This window comes from Natrix helvetica (assembly GCF_964273705.1).
Source record: "Natrix helvetica genome assembly, chromosome: 7".
NCBI lineage: Eukaryota > Metazoa > Chordata > Lepidosauria > Squamata > Natricidae > Natrix > Natrix helvetica.
In genome coordinates, this window is record NC_138558.1 from 20,803,129 (window position 1) to 20,828,454 (window position 25,326).

Here is a 25,326-nt window from a genome sequence, read left to right on the forward strand (position 1 = left end):
GCTTGATAAAGACTGACAGGATGATGGTTCCTAGAATCTTTTCTGAACATTGTGCTTATGCAATGTAGTCATGGTAGCAGAAGGTGGTATCATGAATTTTGTTATTCTGAAATTATTATTTCCCCTTTTTGAATGTTTGGAATGAAGGAATACTAAAAATTCTTTTAAAAAAATAGTCCCCAAAGCTGCCATTTGAAGTAGAAATCCAGTAGATTAAGGAAATCCAGTGTAAGAGATTCCCATATATTTTATTAAAGAGTGTTAATATATTCCAGGGATCAGCAATCTGCGGCTCTGGAGCCCTATGTGGCTCTTTTATCCCTCTGCTGCGGCTCCCTGTTGCCAGATGGCTCCATGACTGATAGGGCTTTTGGTTAGGACAGGTAGAGGGAAAAGGACGCTGTGCTAGGAGGAGACACTGGTGGGGGAACCGGACTTCCAGTTGCATTCAGAATTAACCAGGGGGCTTCCGATTAGAACCTTTGTGGCTCTTTGAGTGTTTAAGATTGCTGATCCCTGATACATACATACTATATATTCCTCCTCATTTCCTTAGGTTCAGGCTGCATTGTAATGATTTTTGCCTTTTCAAAAAGCTCTCCCCACCACTGCACAAAAAAGATTGCAGATCTACATACAATATAATAGTTTAAAAGGCATAATAATCGTGTGGGCGGGGGGGGGGAAACAACAGGAATCCATATTATGGTAATGATACTTCTGATATTATCAAATGATGCAGAAGAAGTTGCAGAAATCTGCATCAAGGTAAGATGTTAAAAGAAGCAGGGAACAAGTAAGAAAACCACCAAAAAATGTCCTAGGATAGTAGCTGAAACTCAGAATATATTGCACCTGTTGCTCACAAATAGATTCTGTTGACACCTCCAATCTTAAGTCCAAATCTGACTTGCAGACCTCATGGAGACGAAATCTTATCTTCTTAGTTGCGAGAAGTTTTGGAGTGTCCTGCTTCTTCCCCATTCCTTGGTTTTTCTCACATTTTGCTTTAGAAAAACTTTTGGAAGAATGTGGTGGACATTTTTGTACCAGTTTGGTTAGTCTTAATAAGGAGATTAGTCATTTATGAATACAATAACTTGAAACTTTGCTTTGCATTGAAATGGGAGTGAGGGAATCTACTCAATTTACAGAAGGAAAGACCAAAGCTAGTATCTTGTTCTTATTGTAAACAGATATGGCCACAACATATAATATTTAATATTGTGGTAATTACTGAAAGCACATAAAGAATTATATTTACAGGCAGAATATATATTTTATGTACAAAACTACAGTATCAGAATTGGCAAAAGTCAAGTGCATTTTTATATAGTTTTACAATATGCAATTCTTTTCTCTGCCTTACATACATGGAAAGCAATAAATAGGTCTTGTAGAGGAATGGACTGAAAGAGAGAAAAAAAACTACAAAATTATTTTTAGAGATAAACAGTAGGCACATAGAAAAACAACATGACAACATGGCAAAATTAAAGAGAAATGAAACGAACAGTTTTTTTCCCAGTGATGCATAGATGCTCTTGTTTCACATCAAGAAAATCCAACTTCGGTGGTTTCTAGAATGAAACAGGAATTCTTCACATCTGAAATGAAGGAACATTTTGAGGTGTTTGTATTACAAGATGATTTTGGCTTTACTACAACTAGGCTGACTTTTAGGGTGCAAAAACTAAAATAATTTGCATCATTAGTCTACAATTTCAAAGCTGTTTGAGAATCTTAATTAACAGGCAATTAGTTGCTCGGAAAGGTGATACTGTTTCATTTGGGATTAAGGAACATTTAAGGAACCTTGCATCTCTCAAATGATAGATTCCCTCAGGCTAATCTTGCAGAAGTCATACATCCGCCAAAGGAAACCAATGGAAGTTTCTAAAAGAAGGATGTAGAAATATCCCTTTTTCCTAAATGTCATTGCCCTCTATCAGTCTATACATCTGTCTATCCATCCATCTGTCTATCCATCCATCCATCCATCTATCCATCCATCCATCCATCCATCCGCCCATCCCTCCATCTGTCTATCCATCCATCAGAGGTATCCTCACTACAGAGAATATCATATTTTCATGTTATATTTCTTTTTCTAAATGACCTTTGCATAATTACAGTAGCCCATCTCCAAGGCTACCCAGATGCTACCCATGACTGACACTGAGAATCTGCTCTGTTTTGGATTTTCTGAACTGCAAGCAGAGTCCTCTAAGGTACTTATCCCTCAGTCTATCCATCCATCTATCCATCCATCCTTCTATCCATCCATCCATCCATCTATCCATCCATCAGTCTATCCATTCACCCATCCTTCTACCCATCCATCCATCCATCCATCCATCCCTCTATCCATCCGTCTATCCACCCATATCTATCTATCTATCTATCTATCTATCTATCTATCTATCTATCTATCTATCTATCTATCTATCTATCATCTACCTACCTACCTACCTACCTACGTACCTACCTACCTACCTTTCATCTATCCATCTATCCATCTATCCATCTATCATCCATCCATCCATCCATCCATCCATCCATCCATCTATCTATCTATCTATCTATCTCCCAGCCACCCATCTCTTTATTGGTTTTTTTTGAAATGACCCCTTTCACCAACTAATCAATCATCTATCTCTGAATTATAGCATTCATGGACATCTGTCTTATGTCGTTAATACAGAACTCTTTGTAGTTCACTGTTCTGTCAGTGGCATCCTCCCCACAGAGAACATCATATTTTCATGTTATCTTTCATTTTCTAAATGACCTTTGCATAATTACAGTAGCCCATCTCCAAGGCTACCCAGATGCTTCCCATGACTGACACTGAGAATTTGAACTGGATTTTCTGAACTGCAAGCAGAGTCCTCTAAGGTACTTATCCACTTGTCTTCTTTGCTTTGGGAACGCATAACAACATTTGCTCCAAACCTTTAAGCTACATACGGAAAAAGGTTATCTGCTTTTTTTCCAACGAACTGCTATTGACTGTCACTGAAAATAAGAAATATTCATTCAGCATTTAGCAGATAGAAATAAAATATTGAGCATACGCATTTGTTGCCTTGGCACGAGGAGGAATCGTTATGTTGCCGAGTTTTATTCCTTCCCTGAGAAGTCTGCTCTGCTAAGAAAAAAATGAAAATATGCACAATTTCAGTAAAGGTCCAGATATAGTCATACTGAAGTTTTCTGCCTTAGCCATGGGCCACTGCAGTCAGTGAAAAAGAACTAAATAAATTAAATGTACTTTTTTTTGTAAAAAAAAAAGGATGGCCTACATTGTTGTGGCCAGTTAGCAGCCAGTGAAGCTGGCAGCAGATTCAGACAGTGAGGAGGTTGGGGAGGAACATGGGCCAGTCCTGGAGTCTGGGGAAGACTCTGATGAGGGCTCTGTGTTAGAGGCAGAGAGAGGGCCAGAGCCGTATGCCAGTTATCAGTTGCCTTCAGAGTCAGACATCAGTGAGGCAGACAAACAGCTGGAGCCTGTTCCCAGTTTGTGCATGCACAGAGTTGCCAGACGAAGGGAACAACTAAAGAGCAGGGGTCATCTTGGGAGTAAGGCCAGACAATGAATGACCCTTCCCAGAGGAGATAAAAGAGGAGCGAAAGGGGAATGGAGTTTGCAGGAGACAATTAGTTTGCTAATTGGTTAATGACTGTCTGAGATTCCTTGCCAAGTTCTACAGATATCACCCTGTTAACTCTCCAAGTCATATTAGGTCTGTGACCATAAATCCTCGGTTGAAAGACTTTGCTAGCTGTGAATGAGCAGCATTCACTGTAAATTAGTAAAAGGGCTTTTTGCCGGGACAAGGAGTTTGTTTCATGCTCTTGGGAAGTCTCGGTCAGAACATATTATATGTTAATCTAGCAGAGCCACAAGGCACATTCATATGCAACTGAGTAATAAGGACAGGTACTCATTTAATATTGTAAGGGGAAAAAACCCACCAAATTATTTTGCTTAAATATAGAAATACCCCACATCACTACTCAGGAAGAGGCTGGGATATATATCCCACCAATTTGATGACTCCCAACCCAGAAGCAACTTAATCCCAACTCAAAGGGAACCCATTGAAATCATTCTACTAAGCCCATTGGGAAGTACTGCAGTCTTTAGGCTGCCGTCTGATAACCAATGGGAGTACTCACACTGGTTTGAAGGATTCCAAAGGTAATGACATGCCTAAAGGCAAGTCATAGGAGGAAAGGGCCAAGAAACTGAACATGCCTAGCCCAGAAGGAAAATAAAGATTAATGGGGAACAGCAGTGGTTTAAAATATGCAGGAGATGAAAAACAGAATACAAACATCATGCTAAAATAGAATTTTGCAAAATTTCAAAAGCTTTCAAAAACTACTAAGCATCATTGATCTGTTGAGTCATAATTACAGAATACAGAATCTACACTCCATAATAAACTGGATTATTAACAGGGAAAGTGGAGGTGGATTGCAGTGCTTTTTCTCTCTTAATATGGGCTTCTAAGATCAGTCAAGGGGAAATAGACTGGAGTATTGTAGTTTGTAATTGTAGTTAAGGGCAGCGGTGAAATCCTCTGAAGTCTGCTACCGAGCATGCGCTCTGAAGGGCGTGTCTGACGTGTGCCCGTGGGGCGCTAAAAAAATAACATTTTGAAGCCTTCCGAGTGTGCAAAAGTAAGTAGAACAGCGAGGGGGGGGAGGGGGGAGAATCCACTGTGCCACGTGATTTATATTAGCTAGAAAGCAGGAAATCTGACAATTCTACTGAATATAAATTGTGCGTCACAGCTGATCATCACCCAGCTGATAGTTGGAAATACCGGTTCCTATCTGTTTGGTCGAACCGATCTGAACTGGTAGCATTCCACTCCTGGTTAAGGGGGGCACTGTGTAGTTTAATATATGCAGTAGTTTCCCCAGCTTGAAGTCCCTCTCCCCCATACCCTGACTTTTAACTTTTGAAATTCAGAACAATGATAGTTCTACTTTTAAAATTCTGGGAACCAAAGTTAACAGCTGAAGAGGTTGCTCTTCATCCTGAAGATGACTTTGCTAATTAAACCCAAGTTCTTTTGCACCAAAGAGGAATGATTTTAATCAGTGTAGAAATAATCCTCAGCTATGGGGAAACAATCTTATTTTCCTGTTACATGCCACATCTGATCCCACCGGAGTATAATTTTGTTGCCCATCTTTCTTGCATTTCTGTTTCATAAAACAGCTGTTCCCTGGGTGCTCAGTTTTGACATCTGAAGGAGGGAGGCTCATTTCCTTCAGAAAAGTTGGATAAAAGGTAAATGTGATTACATGTATAAGAGAAAAATCTCAGGGGAGATTTGGAGGCTTAGAGATTTTTTCTTTTTTACTTTTTGGGCTTTTAAAAAACTGAATATTTCACAAGATCAGAAAGGGCAAAGTGGATTTCATGCTTATGGAAATGTGTGAACTGAAAGTGCATTAAAGTTTTGAAAAGCCAACTGCAAAAAGTGTATTAAATATGAATCAAATTAACTAGTGTGAGAGGGAAGAGGGAAAAACGTTTCCTAAAGTGCCAATGGTTCAGATGTATTCCAAATATAGTGTGCATACAACACGGTTCAGTAATGGGTTTCCTGAGCATTTGCTCAGCAGAAGAAAACTTTAGAGTCAGATTGGAAAATTTAGAAGCCTTCTGAGGCCCAGAAGCTCTCTTTTCCATTTATTACTGTCAATGTTATCTTTCTTTTATGCCAAGTCTGAAAACATTATGTCTAAAAACAGTTTGATAACTTCATACTTGTGGTTTTCGAACTGTTTTCTGAAATCTAGGATGTCAAACTCAATTTCATTGAGGGCCGCCTCAGGATTGTGTTTGTGAACTTGCAGGGATGGAATGGGCGTGGCCAGAGTGGGTGTGGCCAGGTCAACATAATTCGTGTCAGTGCACCTGTGGTGGCCAAATGCTAAGGCAGGACTTCCCTCAGACCCTCCTCCCTCCCTCTCATTGTAATCTCATTATAAATGGGGCCCGAGATGGCCTTGGCTGAAAATGGGGCCATTCCTTTGCCTTTTCCAGGGTGGCCTTAGGGGCCAGATCTAAGCACCCGCAGGCCGGATGCAGCCCGTGGGCCTTGAGTTTCACACCCCTGTTTTAGAAGAAGGTCCCAACCATTTTTTTTGCTGTACTGTTTTCCAGAAAATGGCTAAAACTTACACGAGAGGCATAATCATATCCAAAGGGGTATCAAGTATTCTGAACAATTTTTTGGTATCATTTTGTCCATGCATCTTTCATTTAGAGAAGCCTTCAGATTGTTAGGGCTGTGTGTTTCTTGAAGGATTGGAAGAAGTGTATTAGGTTTGTATGAGCAGAGCACCTTTAATACTATTTATTAAAGTAGCTCAACTGGATTCAGAGCCTTTAAAAAATCAGTGGGTCCTTCTCATTTACATTAAGGCTCTTCAAAGCAATGGCCTCTTTTATTCTGCACTTGTGAAGAAGCCCCAAACTAATTGGGTTGGTTTAATGAATAGTAGACATGTGCTAAGATTCCAATCTTTTTCAAGCAAGTATAACCTTTCTTATAAATGCAGGCCTAATAGTTTAATATGTTTAACTCTGACTGAATGCTTAAAAGCTTGGCCTTACTTCTCAACCTGACCAGTAATGAATAAGGATGACTTACCTGAGTCTGAAGAAGTTGTCTTAACAGAAATGAGTTTCACATTCTCTTTATCCGATGGGGCTCTGTTGGGAGGTGTTGCATGGTTGACAAATGTCTCATGATGGCAAAGGATACATGATATGAAAGTGGATATAGGATGATACAGGACAGGAGAACTGATAGACTGTTGGCTGGATCTAACAGGGAGCTTTTCCTGCCTAGCTTTGCTTCTTCTCTGACACCTTATCCTCACATTTTGTTTACTCCCATTCCATTTATAGGAGACTAAACTACCAAGTCTGATTTACTTCAATGGGGGTGAGGGAATACAGGTAGTTCTCAACTATCAATTTAATCATTTTTCAAAATTATAGCAGTGCTGAAAAAGTGACTTATGACAAGTCCTTGCGCTTATGACTGTTGTAGTGTCCCTGTGGTCGTAATTCCTGTACTTGGCAACCGGTACATATTAATGACAGTTATGTGTCACATAATTGCCATTTAGAAACTTACCAGGAAGCTTCCAACAGGCTAAGTCAATGGGGAAAGCCAGATTCACTTTATGACCACATAAATTACTTAATAACTAGGGAATAAAGATCACAGAATCAGGTGCGACTTGCTTAATGACTGCAGCACTTAGCAGCAGAGGTTCCCATCCCAAGTACCTAATTGTGGTTGGGTACTTGGTAAGAAAGCTGAGGAATGTAGCATCCTTTATCATGTCTAATAGCAGCAGGCCAATCTGGAGAATCCAAATGAGCCAGATGGGCACCGAGCTGCAAATGGCTTGACAATTCAGGAGGGACCACAAAGCCACTACCCTTGAGCGGCTGCAATTGCACACTACCGTCCATTGCCCCATTTTGTCTAAAATGAGAAATGCAAGTAAGCCGCCATAGGGATGGGCAATTCCATCAATGCTTCACATTTTTGCAGCTATGTTCCATTTGGTCCTTCTCAGCTTCAGTTCAAGTCCAATTCACTGAAATTCTTGTGTATTTTGATGTACGTGCCTACTTTTCTTTAATACAAATAATTTTCACAATGTAAGTCAGGTTGTACACTGTTTCCATGAACTTGAATATATATTTGATTGGCGTCTTTTTTCTAATGTATTCATTTTAAATAATGAGAAATTGTATTAGAAAATTTGATTCTGCACATTGGTTAAAAAAAGTGAAATGAGGTATGTTTTCATTAAACGTGTATTGAGTTACTTTCTCTCTTCTCCTACTAGAAAGGTCCTGGGATGCCTTGTTTTCTTTGTAACCTTGCTTGTCCTCCCTGGAGTGAATGCGTCAGGAAATTTGTTTCTTTCTTTGTGCGCAACTGATTGGATTTCTGTGCTGGACTGGAAAAACAAAAAAACACCTAGCAAAGAACCCTAAATCTGGTTTCTATTCCGGGAATATCTTTTTTTTTTTTTTTAGAAAAACCAAATTCCTATTTCCAAGGCCAGCATAAAAAGACAGAGGATTACATCTTGCTCCCAATGGGAAGTAGGAGAGGATCTGTTCCAACACAGATTTATTGAGAAGAATCATTTAATTCAGAGGAATTCAGACTGCATTGATTTGAAAAGCATTAGATTGCAACCTGAGGAGTTTTGGAAAGCCATAGCAACTTGCATCTGACTTTCCCAAATATAAATAATTCCAGTAACAGATCATGGTCACAATTATGCACTTTTTTTTTGGTCAATATTACATAAAACCGCAGCTCTGGGCAGGGCTGGGGAGTGGGGATAAAACCCAAACCTAGATTTAAGCCAAGCCAAGCACAATATATTCATTACCTCATTTGGAGAATAGAGTTTTAAAAGATTGCCTTGAAGATTTTCCAGAGGTAAATGAATGAGCTCAAAGAGGATTTCAAAAATGGTATAATTGTTGTTACAGATGTCAGATTGGTATGTGGGTCAACAGTAAAGGCTGCACTGAAACTTTCAAAGACATCTACCTGGATTAGTAAATCAACAGTTTAATTAAAACAATTGCACTTAGGTCTGTGCAAATTTGAATTTTTGGATCAGTATCCAAACAAAGAAAGAACAAGCCCAAGTCTGGACAAGATAAAAATTGTTACAGAAATGGATATGCTTTCTGGTGTTCTTAAAATTCAGGGTAAAATGTACAATAAATGCATTCAGATGGCCTGCAAACAACTTTAGAAGCACTAAACATCTTTGGCAAATTACCAAAGAATCATGCCCTCATTGACAGGCTGTTTTTAAGACAACGAAGAGGTCAATTATCTCAACTTCTATCACCCTGAAATTTTAGAGTCCAAATAATGGCATAGTGGTAACTATAGATAATACCTGTGCTGAGTGCTGGGCCAGTAATATAGTCTAAGCAGTTTACTGCTATAACTAAAGTTGTGCAAAGGGATTCCTTGAAAATCTATTTATCTGTGGCTTGAGAAATGGGATGTTTTTTGTGAATTCTTTCAATGACAAAGTGGGGAGACAAATTCTCCAGCATTTTCTCACAGATGGGGGTGAATACCAACAAAGGGAGTGATAAACTTGTCTCTTCTATTAAATTTATGTGTCACCTATCTCAAAGCAACTCTGGATAACTTCTTTAGTTGCAAATAATAGTAATAATCTGTTTTTTGTATCCTTACAAAGATTAATAGTAATAATCTGGTTTTTTTTGTATCCTTATAAATCCTACAACTAAATTGTAGTTGTCCTATTTATTTACTTATTTCAGGGGTGTCCAAACTTGGCAACTTTAAGACTTGTGGACTTCAACTCCCAGAATTTCCAGGAGTTGAAGTCCACAAGTCTTAAAGTTGCCAAGTTTGGACACCCCTGACTTATTTGCTTCTTTATTTATGCATATCCTGCCTTTATTATTTTTACAAATAAAGTGCTGAACGTATCCAAAACTGCTTCCTCTTCCCATTTTCCCCGCAACAACCCTGTGAGGTATTATATATAAAAGGTAAAGGTTCCCCTCGCACATATGTGCTAGTCATTACCAATTCTAGGGGGTGGTGCTCATCTCCATTTCAAAGCTGAAGCGCCAGCGTCTGAAGACGTCTCTGTGGTCATGTGGCCAGTATGACTAAACGTCAAAGGCACACTCTTACCTTCCCACCAAAGGTGATTCCTATTTTTCTACTTTGCATTTTTACATGCTTTCAAACTGCTAGGTTGGCAGAAGCTGGGACAAGTAACGGCAGCTTACTCCATTACACGGTGCTAGGGATTCGAACCGCCGAACTGATGACCTTTCTTCTCAGCATCTTAGTCACTGAGCCATCACATCCCTTTTGTATTACATATACACACAGACAATAAAATATTTGGATGAAATTCCAGAAAGTTACATTTTCCGAGGGGTGGGTTAAAAAAGTTTTTAAGGAAATGTTATTGCTGCACCAAGTAGAAGAATGACTATGAGTGCAGCTTGGTTACATACTGCAAATCAAAGTACACATGAGAGAGATTGTAGCTGACTTGAAACTCCACAGAGTATCTGCATGCAAGTTATGTAACTTTAATTCCCACACTCTACCTTTTCACTCTCAAAATTACATTCATCTGGAAGAAATGAGACTTGACTGTTGAATGATAAATGTAGAAGGCTAGAAGGTCAGGTGAATTTCTTTTCAAAACTGGGTCGTTAAAGAAACTGTAACCTAACACGTTTAATGTGTTTTAACATAAATGAGAAAAATGGATGGAAGAAAAGGGAAAAAAAAACTTACTGTTCAGTTCCATTCTCTTGCCTCTCTGGAAGGAATTTAAATTCACATTATCTTTCTAGTCCACCATGATAAATCACATCATCTTTCTACATTTCTAGTTCTACATGATATGTCACAGACCTTTTCCTTGTATCTATCACGATTTTTTTGTTGTTCTTATAGAGAGACTCTTGAAATACAGAAACAGAGTGTGGTCTAAAAACTGTAATAATTTTCAAAGGTTTCATAGATGAATATTCTGAAGCAATTTGAATCTAATTATAATTTATTCTAAGAAAGTTTAGAGCTGATTCCAATTATTTAATTCTGGTCCACTTTTTAAACAGTGGTTCTTGTAAATAGTATCAGCAACCGAAATCTAATCTGTGAAGCATGTGTGACACCTAGCAATCTTTAGTAACAGATGCTACTGTTCAGTTTCTATATCTTTATAAGGAAGCTTTTCTAGCAGATCTCTTAAGAGTAGGTTGGATGGGCAATGAGGATGTACCCTTAAGAGTTTGTAGGATAGCAATTGCAATAGCGCTTCCACATACTACTTTACAGTGCTTTACAGCCCTCTCTAAGTGGTTTACAGAGTCAGCCTCTTGCCCCCAGCAATCTGGGTCCTCATTTTACCCACTTCGGACGGATAGAAGGCTGAGTCAACCTTGAGCCGGGTGAGATGTGAACTGCCAAATTGCAGGCAGCCGGCAGTCAGCAGAAGTAGCCTGCAGTACTGCACTCTAACCACTGCGCCACTGAGGCTCATGAACTTTAGCTTTAGGGTTCTAGATCTTCTTTCACCTAATTTCAGAAGGACTTTAAGAGAGATCAGGTTAGGCTTCTAGCAAATAAAAGCTGAAACTACAAGACATGAAAGGGTCTTTCACATCACTGACTCCAACTTCCTCCTCTATGCAGGAATCCAGAGTAAAGGATCCCCAACAGATGGTTTCCCAGTATGTCACGGAACACATTGTCCTGTCTTATATTCTGCAATAATTAAGAATGGTTGTTACCTTCCCCATTATAATCTCTCAGATATTTAAAGAGTGCTATAATGTAGTCCCTTGACCTTCTTACTCGTGGCTAAGTCCTGTTCTATTCTATTCTATTCTATTATTTTAAATATTGTTAGCACCTATAGTTTTAAGTTTATGTTTCTTTGATAATTCTTTTTACTATCTCTGAACCTGTTCCATGAATGAATTGTATCTTAAAAGCAGTACATGCAGAACTACCTGCCATATTTGTGATGAGAACCCACCAAAGTAGAACCAATTAGAAAAAATATATATTTCACAAAATCTGGAAACTATTTTTTTAATGTTCAGTTGGCATCTAAAATACTTTCTCAAATACTGTAAAGCAAAGCCAGATACCCTCATCCTATGTCTGTGCATTTCATTATGTCATATATACATTTTAATTTTTACAGAATACATACACACCTGGCGTTGTCTTCAAGCACATTCGGTACAGTGCCATTAAAAGGAATACGATGACACTTATGACTATTAGGGCAATGACAACTGGCAAAATTATACCTGTATGTAGTGAAAGTATTTATTTTATTTCATATACCTTATGACACATGCACATCTTAAGAGTAGGTATAAAATATGAAACTAAAATATAAAATATAAAATATGAAATATAAAACATCTTTCCAAACCATCCTTGATATCTTCATTGAGAATTCTTCAAAAACTTAGTTCTAATACTATCATAAGCATAAAGCCAGATGGATGAACTTGAATTAGTCATTTTCTCCCAGCCATAGGAGGGACTTGTCCATGCAGTCTCGGGGAATCAGCACTGACTTGGTAAAGATAAAAGTTCCCCTTGCACATATGTGCTAGTCAATCCCGACTCTAGGGGATGGTACTGATCTCCATTTCAAAGCCGAAGCGCCAGCACTTTCCGAAGACATCTTCGTGGTCATATGGCCGGCATGACTAAATGCCGAAGGCGCACAGAATGCTGTTACCTTCCCACCAAAGGTGGTCCCTATTTTTCTACCTGCATTTTTACATGCTTTCGAACTGCTAGGTTGCCAGGAGCTGGGACAAGTAACAGGAGCTCACTCCATTGCGCGGCACTAAGGATTTGAACCGCTGAACTGCCGACCTTTCTGATCGACAAGCTCAGCGTCTTAGCCAGTGAGCCACTGCGTCCCTAGAACTGACATGAAGGCACCCTAAAAAAATCAATTTGTTAGGCTTTCTATATTTCAGCATAACCACTAGGTGGCAGGCAAAGAGCCTTAATGAAAGGGGGGGGGGGGATTTGTTTTTCTATCCTGCTCAAAAGTCTCTGCAGTAAATAGCAGTATCCTGATTTCCAGAATTTAAGATCAAGATGGTTTCCCCCCCCCCCCTCCTTCCCCATGAATCAGAAGAACAAATTACAGATGGGAGTGTATATCTCTTCCTCAGCATAATACTAGTTTCTGCAAATATGTTTAAGAGAGGGAATATTATTCTCTCTCCCTCCCTCCCTCTCTCCATCCATTGTTGAATACAGATAGTCCTCGACGTACGACCACAATTGAGCCCAAAATTTCTGTTGCTAAATGAGAAATCTTGCCACAGTTGTTAAGTGAATCACTACAGTTGATAAACTAGTAAAACCCGCTTGTTAAGGAAATCTGGCCTTCCCATGGGCTTCCTGTGAGAAGGTCACAAGAGAAGGGACACAGCAATGGCCATAAATATGAACCAGTTGCCAGGCCTCTGAATTCTGACCCCAAGGTCATGGGGAAGGTGCAAAAGGTCATAACGGTGAAACATGATCATAAGTCACATTTTTCAGTGCTGTTGTGACTTTGATTGGTCACTAAATGAATTGTTGTAAGTCGCGGACTACCTGTATGGAGTTTAGGTGCCCCATTACTTTCTAGCACAGTGTTTCTCAACCTTGGCAACTTTAGGTCCTGTGGACTTCAACTCCCAGAATTCCCCAGCCAGCTGGCTGAGGGATTCTGGGAGTTGAAGTCCACAGGACTTAAAGTTGCCAAGGTTGAGAAACACTGTGAATCTAGCAGCTGATATGTTTTGGGCGACCAAGATATGAGGATAGAATAATTGATGAGAACACTGGACCTTGTTTTCCTTGAAACTCTTATGTCAGACCTGGGAGCCATATTTTACCTTTGGGACTTCAGGCCTGGCACATTTTCTACTATTGAAAAATGGGAGTGGGGGATTATACAGAGTATGGGTGATATGTAGCCAAAATAACATTCTTTCTCAGAAAGTCAAGGCCACCTTGCCCTGCAGCTGCATTGAGGTGACTGGGAAGCACCTCGAGTTTTGGATGGTGCCTGATTGGATCATGTCATGGACATGTGGGTGCTGGGCAGGGACTTTCACTTTCTTTTGGGTGGAGAAAACTTGGAAACTTTCAGATTCAGGTTTTCCCAAATGTGCCAATACGGCATCTCTCATAAAATGGAACTTTGAGGAAACTCAAGCCTCAGAGTCTTCTTTCGTTGCGGGTGTTGCTTGGAACGCTGACACTCTACCCATCTCTCTGACTTTGCTTTTTACTGGCAAAGTTTGGGTACAACTCTTTACATCCTCTTTTGCATAGAATTTGGCTATCCTAGATGTCATACCCTTCATTATGTTGAGTTATAAACTACCTCTTTTAAAATCATAAGATATTTTATATATGTTTACCCATGTGATTCAGCATATGTACATTTTATATCAAGTAAGACCTTTTCGTATCCTGTTTTAGTCTTGCAAAACGTATTTTTCAGGTGGTACTCTAGTTTAAGAAGTGCAAATCTATAATTCCTATTTGAGTTTTGTAATTATTATGGACGGACTTGAATTTTTTTGTTGTTGTTTCCCTACGTCTTCCTTTTAAAGAAGAGAATTATGGTAATTCCTGCTTTCTCAGTCAGTGTTCTTCATTCTGGTCACTGCTCTTCACAAGGGACATTGTAGAGCTAGAGAAGGTTCATAGAGAGCAGCTACAAGGACAGAAAGGTTTCAAGCAACTTCCTTTGGATAAAAATTGCGACACTTGTAGTTGGGATAAAAGGGACAAAGGGAAGCTATTTCAATCTTCCTACAATACTGGAAGCAGAGTCACCAAAGGCTGGACCACTTCATGGAAGTCATGGGGATCAATGTCGATTAGCCTTGATGGCAGTGTGAGTGTTGTGGCCCGCCAAAGCTGCCCAACATTTCCCAACCACCAGAGAGGCAGTTGCTTTTGGAGACTGATATGAGTGAGGAGGAAGAACAGCTGGGGCCTGTTCCAGATGTACATATGCACAGAGCAGTTAGGAAAGGTGAACAACGGAGCTGACTCAGGAAGCAAAGCACATGTAGACACTGAATGGCCCCTCCCTGCCTGGGGAATAAATAGAAGGAAATGGGAGTGGTTGTCGTAGAAGACAACAGTTCGTATATCTGAAGATTTTGCTCATTGTGTTTCATGCCACAAAGACTGCTTGCCAGAACTTAATTTGCAGCCTTTTGAATGGGAGCTCACAGCCTGGCAATTATCGCAAGGAACTGATAAGGTCTGTTACTGCAGTTTACTCCTTGAAGGACTATTGCCTGGACTTTTTGGTGGGCGAATGCAATTAATTCACAAGAGGTAAATAAAGGGGTTTTGCGTGACAAGGGCTCTGTTTCTTGCTTCTGCTAAGGCTGGGTCAGAACAGTGATTATCTCAGAGGTCATCTGCTGGGAAAGTAGCAGGCTTCCCTGGGCAGTTGGTTGGCCATTGCGGGAACAGATTCCTGGACCAGATGGGCTAACTGAATGGATGTTTTAATGAGGGTCTGATGCTACTGAAGTATGAAGATGAAAATTCTAGATCATCCAGATAAGGTTGTCTGAAGGTTGCATCATGGCACCTGGATTTATTTTTCTTATTAGTTTGAGACGTTTTGCTGCTCAGCTTCATCAATCAAAGCAAGCTAGTTAGGCAGAGAGTTGTTGGAATGTACCACTCCCCCCTCATCAAGCTCAGGGGGTTTCCTCCCCAAAATGCATTGCAATATGTTAATGAAAATTCTCAGTCTGATGATACCGAAGTGAGTATCAAACACAACTACATAGCAGTCTATTTTCTTTTATAGATTAAAAAAAATCAGATATCTCTTATTAAGGAGTTGTGTTCATTATTAATCACATTGCATCACATACTTTTTAAACCAAGTCTCAAGCAGATGCTTTGCCCTGAATGATAACTTTAAAGCTCTTGGGCCAACATATTCTAATGCTTATTCTATGCAAAGGTTGGCATGATCCAACTTTTCCTTTATCTGGTGCTTATTTCGGTATTCTAAAGGCAAAGCTCAGAGGTGAAAATGGTTGATTTTATGCTAATTGCATTATATTTATATATTTTGCAGAGTTCTAAAGACGCACACAGGTAGTTTACCCAGGCAAGTGTGCAGGTACACATCTGCTACAAGGCTCACTGTTCAGCAAGTACAACAATTTCATTTCAAGCAACAATTTTTGTAAACAAAAAAAATCTGTTTGCGAAAACCTGAGAGGAGAGTCAATGGACCATATTTACTTACCAATGTACGAAGCATCATCTTGTTTTTCCTGATTAGTTAATCCTGAATTGTCTATGAGAAAAGAAGTGGAAAAACATACAGTCACGTATATTGTCCCCTGTAGGTTTTCTTTCTTTTCTTTCTTTCAGTGACCAACTAGCAGTTGAATTAATTGCAGCTTTGTTGGCTTTCTTAACGTTTCTTTACTGTATACTTCATGTACCATTTCTGAACCATACGGAAATAATTTTGCATCTCTCCCTGTTGCTAGGGTCTGTGTGCACAATTTAATAGCAGAAGATATAATGAGTTTGTGATGTAAGCCTATTGTAATGTGAAAATTGCAGAATGATCAATCCATCGGAATAGAGCTGGAAGGAACCTTGGAGGTCTTCTAGCCCAGCCCCCTGTTCAAGCAAGAACCTATATGATTTCAGATAGGTAAGTCCAATCTTCTCTTAAAAACCTCCAATAATGAAGCCCTTACAACTTCTGAAGGCAAGCTGTTCCACTGGTTAATTGTTCTCACTGTTAGGAAGTTTCTCCTTAATTCCAGGCTGCTTCTCTCTTTGATTAGTTTCCATCCATTGTTTCTTGCCCTGCCTCGATCCCCTCTTCTTTGTGGCAGCTCCCCAAATACTGGAATACTGCTATCAGTCTCCAGGACCTTAATCATCTTAGTTGCTCTTCTTTGCACTTTTTCCAAAGTCTCAACATCTTTTTTGCAATGTGGTGACCAAAATTGGATGCAGTATTCCAGGTGTGGTCTTGAGATAAAGCAGAGACAAATGCAAATTCTTCTTCATTTAGATAACAAAAATCAAATGCACAGGTATATGCTGAAGAACATAGATTTACCAATTTATACCAGTGCATTGCCCCCAACAATCTGGGTCCTCATTTTACCGACCTCGGAAGGATGGAAGGCTGAGTCAACCTTGAGCCTGATGAGAATTGAACTGCCGGCAGCCGGCAATCAGCAGAAGTAGCCTGCTGTACTGCATGTACTTTTATGATGCTCTAAAGGAGAGGAAAGGAAACCTTATCATCAAACTACTCACAAAAAAGCTATTTTACTGGTATTTCCATTGAAACGCATGAACATCAGTATGTCTGTAAATCTGTATACCTCACACAACTTTATTTTTAGTAGATCATTTATTTTTATTTTTAAAAGGAAAGTACTATGGAAATGTGCAGATCCATCACCCTCAATCTGTAATGCCATGATTGCCATATCTGGGCTGCAAAAAAAAAATCATACTTAATTATTTTTTTGGTATATCTAGTGATCATTCATACTTTTGAAACCCAGATATGGTAATCTTATGATGGCCTTGGGGAATGTCTGTTAGAAAACATGGCAGAGATTACAGTTACAGGTTTACACAAATTTGGGCATATTGATACCTAAGTTTTTCTTCACTTACTTTTAGCTCCAGCTTTAGATTCCTTTTCTAGGCTGGCCGTTGTATTTTTCTGGTTATTAGGGCTCTGAGAACTCTGGTCTGTAATGAAGAAGTCCAATGAATGTGTGTTAGTCACAAGCAAAACCAAATGTAACTTTGTGTTTCTTTTGAATGGAAGAGTTCAGCAGACGGTCCATCCATCCATTATCATGTCCCTTACATGAAGTCAATGGGATGCAGAATGGCAGAATAATCCTATTTTAAAACTAACCAACATGGCAAATTTCATCATACTTGCAAAAAGTAGAAAGTGGGAAGTTTCTATGAAACAATTAATGATTGATTAATTACTGTATTAATCGATTAACTTCATGATGGATTGTTGCTACCTTCACTGCATCCATGTTCTCACATTCTTAAGTGCATTTTACAATTTCCAGGTACACAGTCCGCAACATTAATAGATGCTATCACTACCATAAAGCTTAGCAGTTTAGACCCATCTCGTGGCAATTACTTTAGATGTTCAGTAGACTGAGGTGAGTCATTACAAAAAGCCTTGGAACTGTTAGATAAAATAGATTATACATAGTCCATAGCAGGGATGTCAAACTGGATTTCTTCGAGGTCCAGATCAGCCCATGTAATTCTCCTCCATGGACCGACCAGGAAGGGGAGATGGGATGGATGCCTCATGCATCACCCTGCTGGTCAAAACCTGGCATGGGTGGGCTTCTGTGCCTCCCCATGCCCATTTTCAGTCTCCTGCAGCACTTTGCCAGCCAAAACCCACACACAGTCCTTTGCACCCTGTTTTGGCTGCCAGAGCCACGGCGGGCTGGTCTTTGCTATTTCCAGACCAGCCTCATGGGCCAAATTTAAGCACCCCACAGCCTGGCCTTGAGTTTGACCCCCCTGGTCCATAGGCTTAGGTCAGTGATGGCACACCTTTTTGGCACCAAGTGCCAAAAAAGGAGGGCGTGTGCATGCAAACTTCAGGAACACGTGCCAGAAGAGAAGCTGCTTAGTGGGCATGCGATGCTAGGAAATGAATTTCCAGTTTCCGGTGTGTGCATGCACACTGGCTAGCTTGTCTTCTGGTTACTGGCGCGAATGCACACATGATGATCAGCTGGCAAGCGCGCATGCACTCAACGGAAAATGGAAGACCAGCTCTTCCAGTTTCTGGCACTGCCACACGCACAAAAAACAGTTGATTGTCGCACCCGTGCATGCACGCCAAAAACCCGGAAGAGGATCAGGTGATGCTGCGTGTGCTAGCCAACATGGCTCCACGTGCCACTTAGGGCACGCATGCCATAGGTTTGCCATCAAGGGCTTAGGTTGTAGATGGCTAACAATGTTTTCAGCATAACCCTTCTTTCAGAAACGCTACTAACTTCAGCAGTTACTAGTTTTCTTACGAAGAATATTCAAATCAGCAATGTTGCTCTCCAGTTTGTATTAATGCAACCATTAGAACCCATCTATTTTCAAATACCTTTCACAATCAATCAATTTAGAGCTCTGTCCAAAGCAATCTGTTCACCCCCAATCTTTTTATAGGGGAGGCATAAACCAAGAGAAAGAGAAAACGAGAGTGAAAAAAAGATACAATATATTTAAGTTAGAAAAAAGTAAAGAGAATGGGTAGATGAATCCCTTTTAGATCTGCCCCATCAACCTATGATTTCAAAAGGGTCTCAGTAGAAGAAAGGTTGCCCATTCTTGAATTAAGAGCCACCTACTGAGAGGATGGAGCCAATCCCTCAAGAGAACTTCTATAAAACTTCTGGACTTGCCTTACTGGATGATGACCTTTACTTTTAAAATAAAAAGGAGCGGGGGCAGCCAGGCCACCACATAACCGAGAGATCGCAAGTACCCTCTGAAAAATATTGATACCCACTTTAATAAAGTTTTCCCCAGCATAGTACTTTCAAATATATTTGACCACAGTTCCCATTATTTCCTAAAAGCATTGCTGCTATAACAAAGCCTTCTGTTAGCTTTCCCTACATGTTGCTCTTTTTATGTGCACCATTTTCAGCTCCTTCAGGAGGCAGAGCGCAATAACAATAATATGATTTTTCTGTGAAGAATTCCCGCAGCTGTCCTGGTTTCCCTTTTGATCAGCAGCAACAAAAAAAAAAACACCAATGAGAATACCTGTGCTCAAGTCAATTGAAAGGATTTGAAACTGTAATAAGCTAATACAGCAGAGGCAAATGCGATAGTCATATAATAGTTTCATAGGTCTGTTTTTGAGATGTGATTGATATTAGGTTTGTGGGTGTGGGGGAAGAATCTCACCTAAAATTGCTGGACCCAGGCTGAACGCTGAAGTCACAGGAATCTTTGTTGCGGATGCGGTTGTGCCTGCAGTTACTTTGATAAGATAAATGACAGTGTGTTATCTGCTGCTCTCAAAACATATTTGTCAAAGGAATAATCAGTATGCAAGCATGGAAATCAAAGCTCTTTTCTCAACAGCCTCAGGTCCCAGCAAAACAAATAAAGGAAGAAAGAATAAACGGATTGAGAGGGAGGGGAAAACAGAAAGCTATGACTGAGCTGAGTTAACGAGATCCTAAAATGAAACAAAACAATTGAGAAATAATAACAATGATAATGGCGTACAAAGGGTTGCCTTATTGGTGACCCAGCAGGTAAATGTAATAAATAAAAATGAATAAAATAAATATGGACTTGTATTGATATGTAAATCTGTCTTCACTTACTTTTAGGTCTGGCTTCAGTGATGGTTTCTAATCTGTCAATTTCATTTGCCCGGGTGTGAGGGGTCTGAGAGCTTTGGTCTGTAATGAAGAAGGGCAATGAATGCATGTTCTAGACCAGGGGTATCCAGCTCGTGGTCCAGATGCCTCACATATTGGCCACGCCCACCCCCACTTTAGCGAAGAGGAATAAAGTCACGAGACGTCACGTGACAATGTGGCGCCACGAGTTTCACACACCTGTTCTAGGCAAATAGCATTGTAAGGCAAGCAACATTTTAAAACTGAGGTAGGCTTAAGCAGAATGCCATCCATATAAGACCATATAGAATAGAATAGAATGGAATGGAATGGAATAGAATAGAATAACAGAGTTAGAAGGGACCTTGGAGGACTTCTAGTCCAACCTCCTGCTTAGGCAGGAAATCCTACACCACTTCAGACAAATGGTTATCCAACATCTTCTTAAAGACTTCCAGTGTTGGGGCATTCACAACTTCTGGAGGCAAGCTGTTCCACTGATTAATTGTTCTAACTGTCAGGAAGTTTCTCCTCAGTTCTAAGTTGCTTCTCTCCTTGATTAGTTTCCACCCATTGCTTCTTGTTCTACCCTCAGGTGCTTTGGAGAATAGTTTGACTTCCTCTTCTTTGTGGCAATCCCTGAGATATTGGAACACTGCTATCATGTCTCCCCTAGTCCTTCTTTTCATTAAACTAGACATACCCAGTTCCTGCAACCGTTCCTCATATGTTTTAGTCTCCAGTCCCCTAATCATCTTTGTTGCTCTTCTCTGCACTCTTTCTAGAGTCTCCACATCTTTTCTACATCGTGGTGACCAAAACTGAAGTATTCCAAGTATGGCCTTACCAAGGCATTATAAAGTGGTATGAACACTTCACATGATCTTGATTCTATCTTTTTTTCATTAGCCCAGAATACCTCCTAGCAAAATCCATTAGAGACCTCATTTTGGCTCCCTGAAATAAATATTTAGTCTGCAACACATAAGTAGTGTCTGCACAACTCGTTTAAGTAGACTAAGGAGGGAATTTGTTTGTGGAATTCATCCATTGATTCCAACAGCATTAGAATGTGAAATTTAACTCCAAACAGCCTGGAGTTATTTTAGATTAAGTTGAATGAATAAGGAATAGTTCAGTAACACTGTTTTAAACTCTTTTTTTAATTTAGAAAAAAGAAGATAGCTATCCATTAGGCTGTCCTGCTTTTCAGCAGTTGTCTACTTATGGCACAACATTGTAAATACGTACGAGGTATACTTGAAGACATGTCCAAACCAATCGTGAACATCACCATACCAGTTTCTTTAAATAAAAATGTGGATTTAGTTGCCCATCAAAATTGTTGAGGTCAGAGCTTCCAAACCTATGTCAATTACTCTGTCAAAGGCTCTGTAATAGCTTCCAACTTCTCTAACACTGCAGAAATTGGGAATTGTGGTATTATTATCTATTTCTGTTTCAGAAGTACCGTATTGCAAAAAATGAATTAGCAAGTGCTGCTGTATCATATTCAGAAATGCAAAAACTGTTTGCCTTCATTAGAATCAGGAATTTCCTAGGGATTATCCTTCTGCACTTGCAAACAGGAACGCATAATGAATCTTTTTAAGAAGACTAAATAGCACTCAAAGGAAATAATTGCAAACATAGTTTCCCTATTATTGTTACCCTGTTTTTTTTTTTTAATAACGGGAGATACTTTTCTTTTTTAAAAAATAGGAAAATATAACTTAAGTTAACTGTAAAGGACTGGTGGACTTCTCTCATAGTATTCGGTGTCTTCCAAAATCTCATCATCCCTTTTGGATTTTGAGAAAAGGCTTGTAGAAAGAAAATAGAAAATATTGTAGAATAACAAGGGAACACAAAGGGTTTTTTTGAATGACAAAAGGATTAAGCATTTTTTCTAACTGAGAAAATGATGATGCTAATGATTTTTCAGCTGTAATTGTTCTGTGCTCATTTGAACTTGCTGCCATTTTATTAATATTTTTGAGTTCCTTCAAATGATCCTGGGCACCAGGAAGTTTGAAAATTATTGATATAAAGAAAATAAGAATTGAATGAACGGGATGAATTACAGTATTAAGCACAAGATAGAAATGTTTTTCAGCAGACTGTTTTTCATCCTCAAAGCCATAATGGAATGCCTTTCTTTAGAAAAACACATTACTAACTTTTCCATCATTTAAGTAACAGACAGCATGCATTTTTTAAAAGGCACTTAGACATCTATTTCATGGATTTTCTTCATTTACAGTGGAAGCCTCTTCATTTAATGGATGTCTTCCCCAAATATGCAAAAAAGAGCTTTGATTGTGCCGGTCTTGGTGGTTTTAAAATAATATCTGGTATTATTTTATCTAATATTCTACAGTATTGGGGTACAAAAACGATCCGAAGTAATAGATATATCATTTCTATCCTGTCAGTTACAGTGAAGTGTGGGAGAAAAATAATTTGATTTGTATTTTTTTAAAAAGCAATCTAATCCTTAGTAATAGATGAATTGTAACTATTATTCTTTACAATTACAGCCAAAGAAACACCCCAACTTAAACAATGCTACAAACAGCTGGAAAAATGCATAGAACGGTACACACATGAGAAAGAAAACAATTTAGATGGACCCATTAAGAAAATGACTTCCAATTGTTTAGTAGATTCCATATAAAGGTTTGATATGCAAGAGAATTATTCAAAGGTTTGACAGAGAGTTAAAAAGCACTTACAAACCAAACAAAAAGCAATTATTGTTGGCTGCGATCTCAGCTTATGGACCAGAGTAGAAAAGTTGTACTTGAAAATGAAAATGTTGTGGAAAACAAAACAGATGCATCTGTCTTTAGATGAATATAAAACTGATGAGATTCTTCTGAGAGGCTGCCAAGGAATCCCAAAGGGAAACGCAAACAGGGTCCTATCTGTAACTCAATTTAAGAAAGGGATAAATGCTGCTGGAAATCTTTTCTCTCGCTTCCCCATCCAGCATAATGAGGGCAGTTCTTTGATACTTCTAGCACCAAATAATTTTTTAAAAATAACATTGGCATTATATATGCCCAAGCAATTACTACTAGCAGTTTAAGGCTGCAATCTCATCTGCAGCCACAGAGCAACATACAGCTAGTTATCTGTGTAACTGATCCTGTCCCTAGAGCACTTCCCAAGGTAATGTAATTTGTATTCAATTGTATTTATTAGTTTGTCAAACATGTACAAGAAAGCAGGTATAAATATAAACATGGACATGAACGAAAGAAATGAATACAAATACATGAATATACAAATAAATACAAATAAAATTAATACGAGGGAGAAATTTGCGGAAGTAATCATATTAACTGAATTTAATTGCATTTGCTGGTTAAATCCATGTAATATTTATTTCTTCTTTTGGTATTTTGGTGGAATGCTCAATCTGCCACTTGAAGGACAAATGGAGTTCTCAGTCCAAAAAGTTATGCACCCTTCCTCTGGGCGTTTTGCTAGCAGTAAATCCAATTCACAAAATCAAAATTAATTTTGAGGAACCATGCATGGGATTAAAGATGCATGGTGGTCCCTGTGGTGAGGATATTGGTTTGGAGGTTCGCAAGCCTGTGTGTCAGGTTTCCAAAAGATGCCCTAATTAATTCATGAGCCTCGAGACATTTATTTATTTATTTATTTAATTGGACTTCTAGACCGCCCCCTCTCCCCGGAGGGACTCAGGGCGGTGTACAGGTACAAATTAAAATCATACAGTCAAAATACAGATAACTAAAATCGAATTAAATACACCCCTGTACAAATTTATAAAATTAAAACTTAACCTTAAAACCAAATCACAAAATTTAAAAATACAAACTGAGGTGGGAAAGCTGGAATTAGGCCAGGGCGGCTAGATGAAACAAGTGGGTTTTGAGTTTCTGGCGGAAGGAGCGGAGGTCCGTAGTCGTTCTAATATCAGGGGGAAGGTCATTCCAGAGGCTCGGGCCCACCACAGAGAAGGCCCTTCCCCTGGGCGCCGCCCGCTGGCACAGTCTAGTGGATGGCACCCGGAGAAGTCCCTCTCTGTGTGAGCGAATCGGCCGAAGGGATGTGAGGGGCAGGATACGATCCCGCAGATAACTAGGTCCTGTGCCATGGAGCGCTTTGAAGATGATAATCAACACCTTGAAACGCACCTGAAAAGCCAGTGCAGCCCGTGCAGGAGAGGTGTTACATGGGAGTATCTAGAGCCTCCCAGAACTGCCCTCCCAGAACATGCCAGTGCTTTATGAGTTGACATTGTGTTTGAGATCCGAGTGCTGCTGTGAGACTGGGTGAGCTCCCATCCCTTGCTCCAGCTCCTGCTGGGGACATAAAAGGACCCCCCAAGTGGGCATCACATAGACAATGGTGATGCCACCAGATAATCCTTTCAAGGTGGAAGTGCCTCGGTGCTTCTGACATGACAACTATGTGATGCTTGGGGCTTGGGTGTTAACTTATAGCACACTATTCTAACTTATTTGTAACTCAACAACACAACTTTCTTTTTGGTCTTTTATGTACCATACTGTCCAGAAAATGTTTAGATATGAATTAAGACAGAAATAAAATATTAGAAGTATTCTAAATATTACACAAAGCTAAAACATTACCTTTAATGGTAATAGTTGCAGCTGTGCTCATCGAAGTGGCACCTTTGGAAAGGAAAGACAGAAAATGCACAGTAAGTTTAATGCTTCTTAGATAAAGTGATCATATCTTTTTGGAAAAGGCAATACATTATTTTAAATTAAGCATACTTGAAAGCAAGTTTTAAATGTACTATTCTGTTTCTATCTTACAGTTACTGACATTGCCTTTTCGTGCTGTTGTATCAATATGTGAAACTTCTCTAGCTTCATTATTTTAATATGCACTCTTTTTGCTCTGCTGCAGAACAAATTATTTCCTTTCCTTCAAACGTGGATACTTTTATTGCTCCTTTGAATTACTGTTCTCTTCAGTGCAAAACAGCCTTAGGAGGCGGCAGTTCTGAGCAAAGGAGTGGGGTAGGAGGACTTAAGACAGTTCATATTCCCACTGCTGACTCCCAGTTCCCCTGCATGATAAAAATTCCAGATGGAAGTTAATAAAAGTTAGGCATCTGCCCAGTAAATTTCACTGAATCCAATGGGTTTTTCTGAGAAATGTCATTAAAAATTGCTTGTTCATATGCTTTGAGTGCCTGATTATGAACAGAAAAATGGTGAGATATGCTATTTCTTCTTTCTGAAAGACAGCAA

At 39.4% G+C, this 25,326-nt stretch overlaps 1 protein-coding gene across 4 annotated transcripts in view; it reads right to left on the reverse strand.

Moving 5' to 3' along the window:
- Nucleotides 1–1,306: 1,306 nt before the first annotated feature.
- EMCN (endomucin) overlaps nt 1,307–25,326 on the reverse strand; it is a 47,451-nt gene continuing 23,431 nt past the window's right edge. Inside the window, exons 4-14 of one of the 4 annotated variants that reach the window (XM_081959082.1) lie at nt 24,697–24,738; nt 20,048–20,125; nt 19,620–19,694; nt 17,328–17,405; nt 15,919–15,969; nt 11,816–11,911; nt 10,383–10,407; nt 6,681–6,742; nt 4,183–4,261; nt 3,078–3,151; nt 1,307–1,607 (exon numbers count right to left, since the gene is read on the reverse strand). In XM_081959082.1, the coding sequence (XP_081815208.1) occupies nt 3,124–3,151; nt 4,183–4,261; nt 6,681–6,742; nt 10,383–10,407; nt 11,816–11,911; nt 15,919–15,969; nt 17,328–17,405; nt 19,620–19,694; nt 20,048–20,125; nt 24,697–24,738 (614 nt within the window). In that variant the 3' untranslated portion in view covers nt 1,307–1,607; nt 3,078–3,123. The remainder of the gene's footprint in view (nt 1,608–3,077; nt 3,152–4,182; nt 4,262–6,680; nt 6,743–10,382; nt 10,408–11,815; nt 11,912–15,918; nt 15,970–17,327; nt 17,406–19,619; nt 19,695–20,047; nt 20,126–24,696; nt 24,739–25,326) is intronic. The other 3 variants (XM_081959083.1, XM_081959085.1, XM_081959084.1) reach the window with 3 other exon arrangements.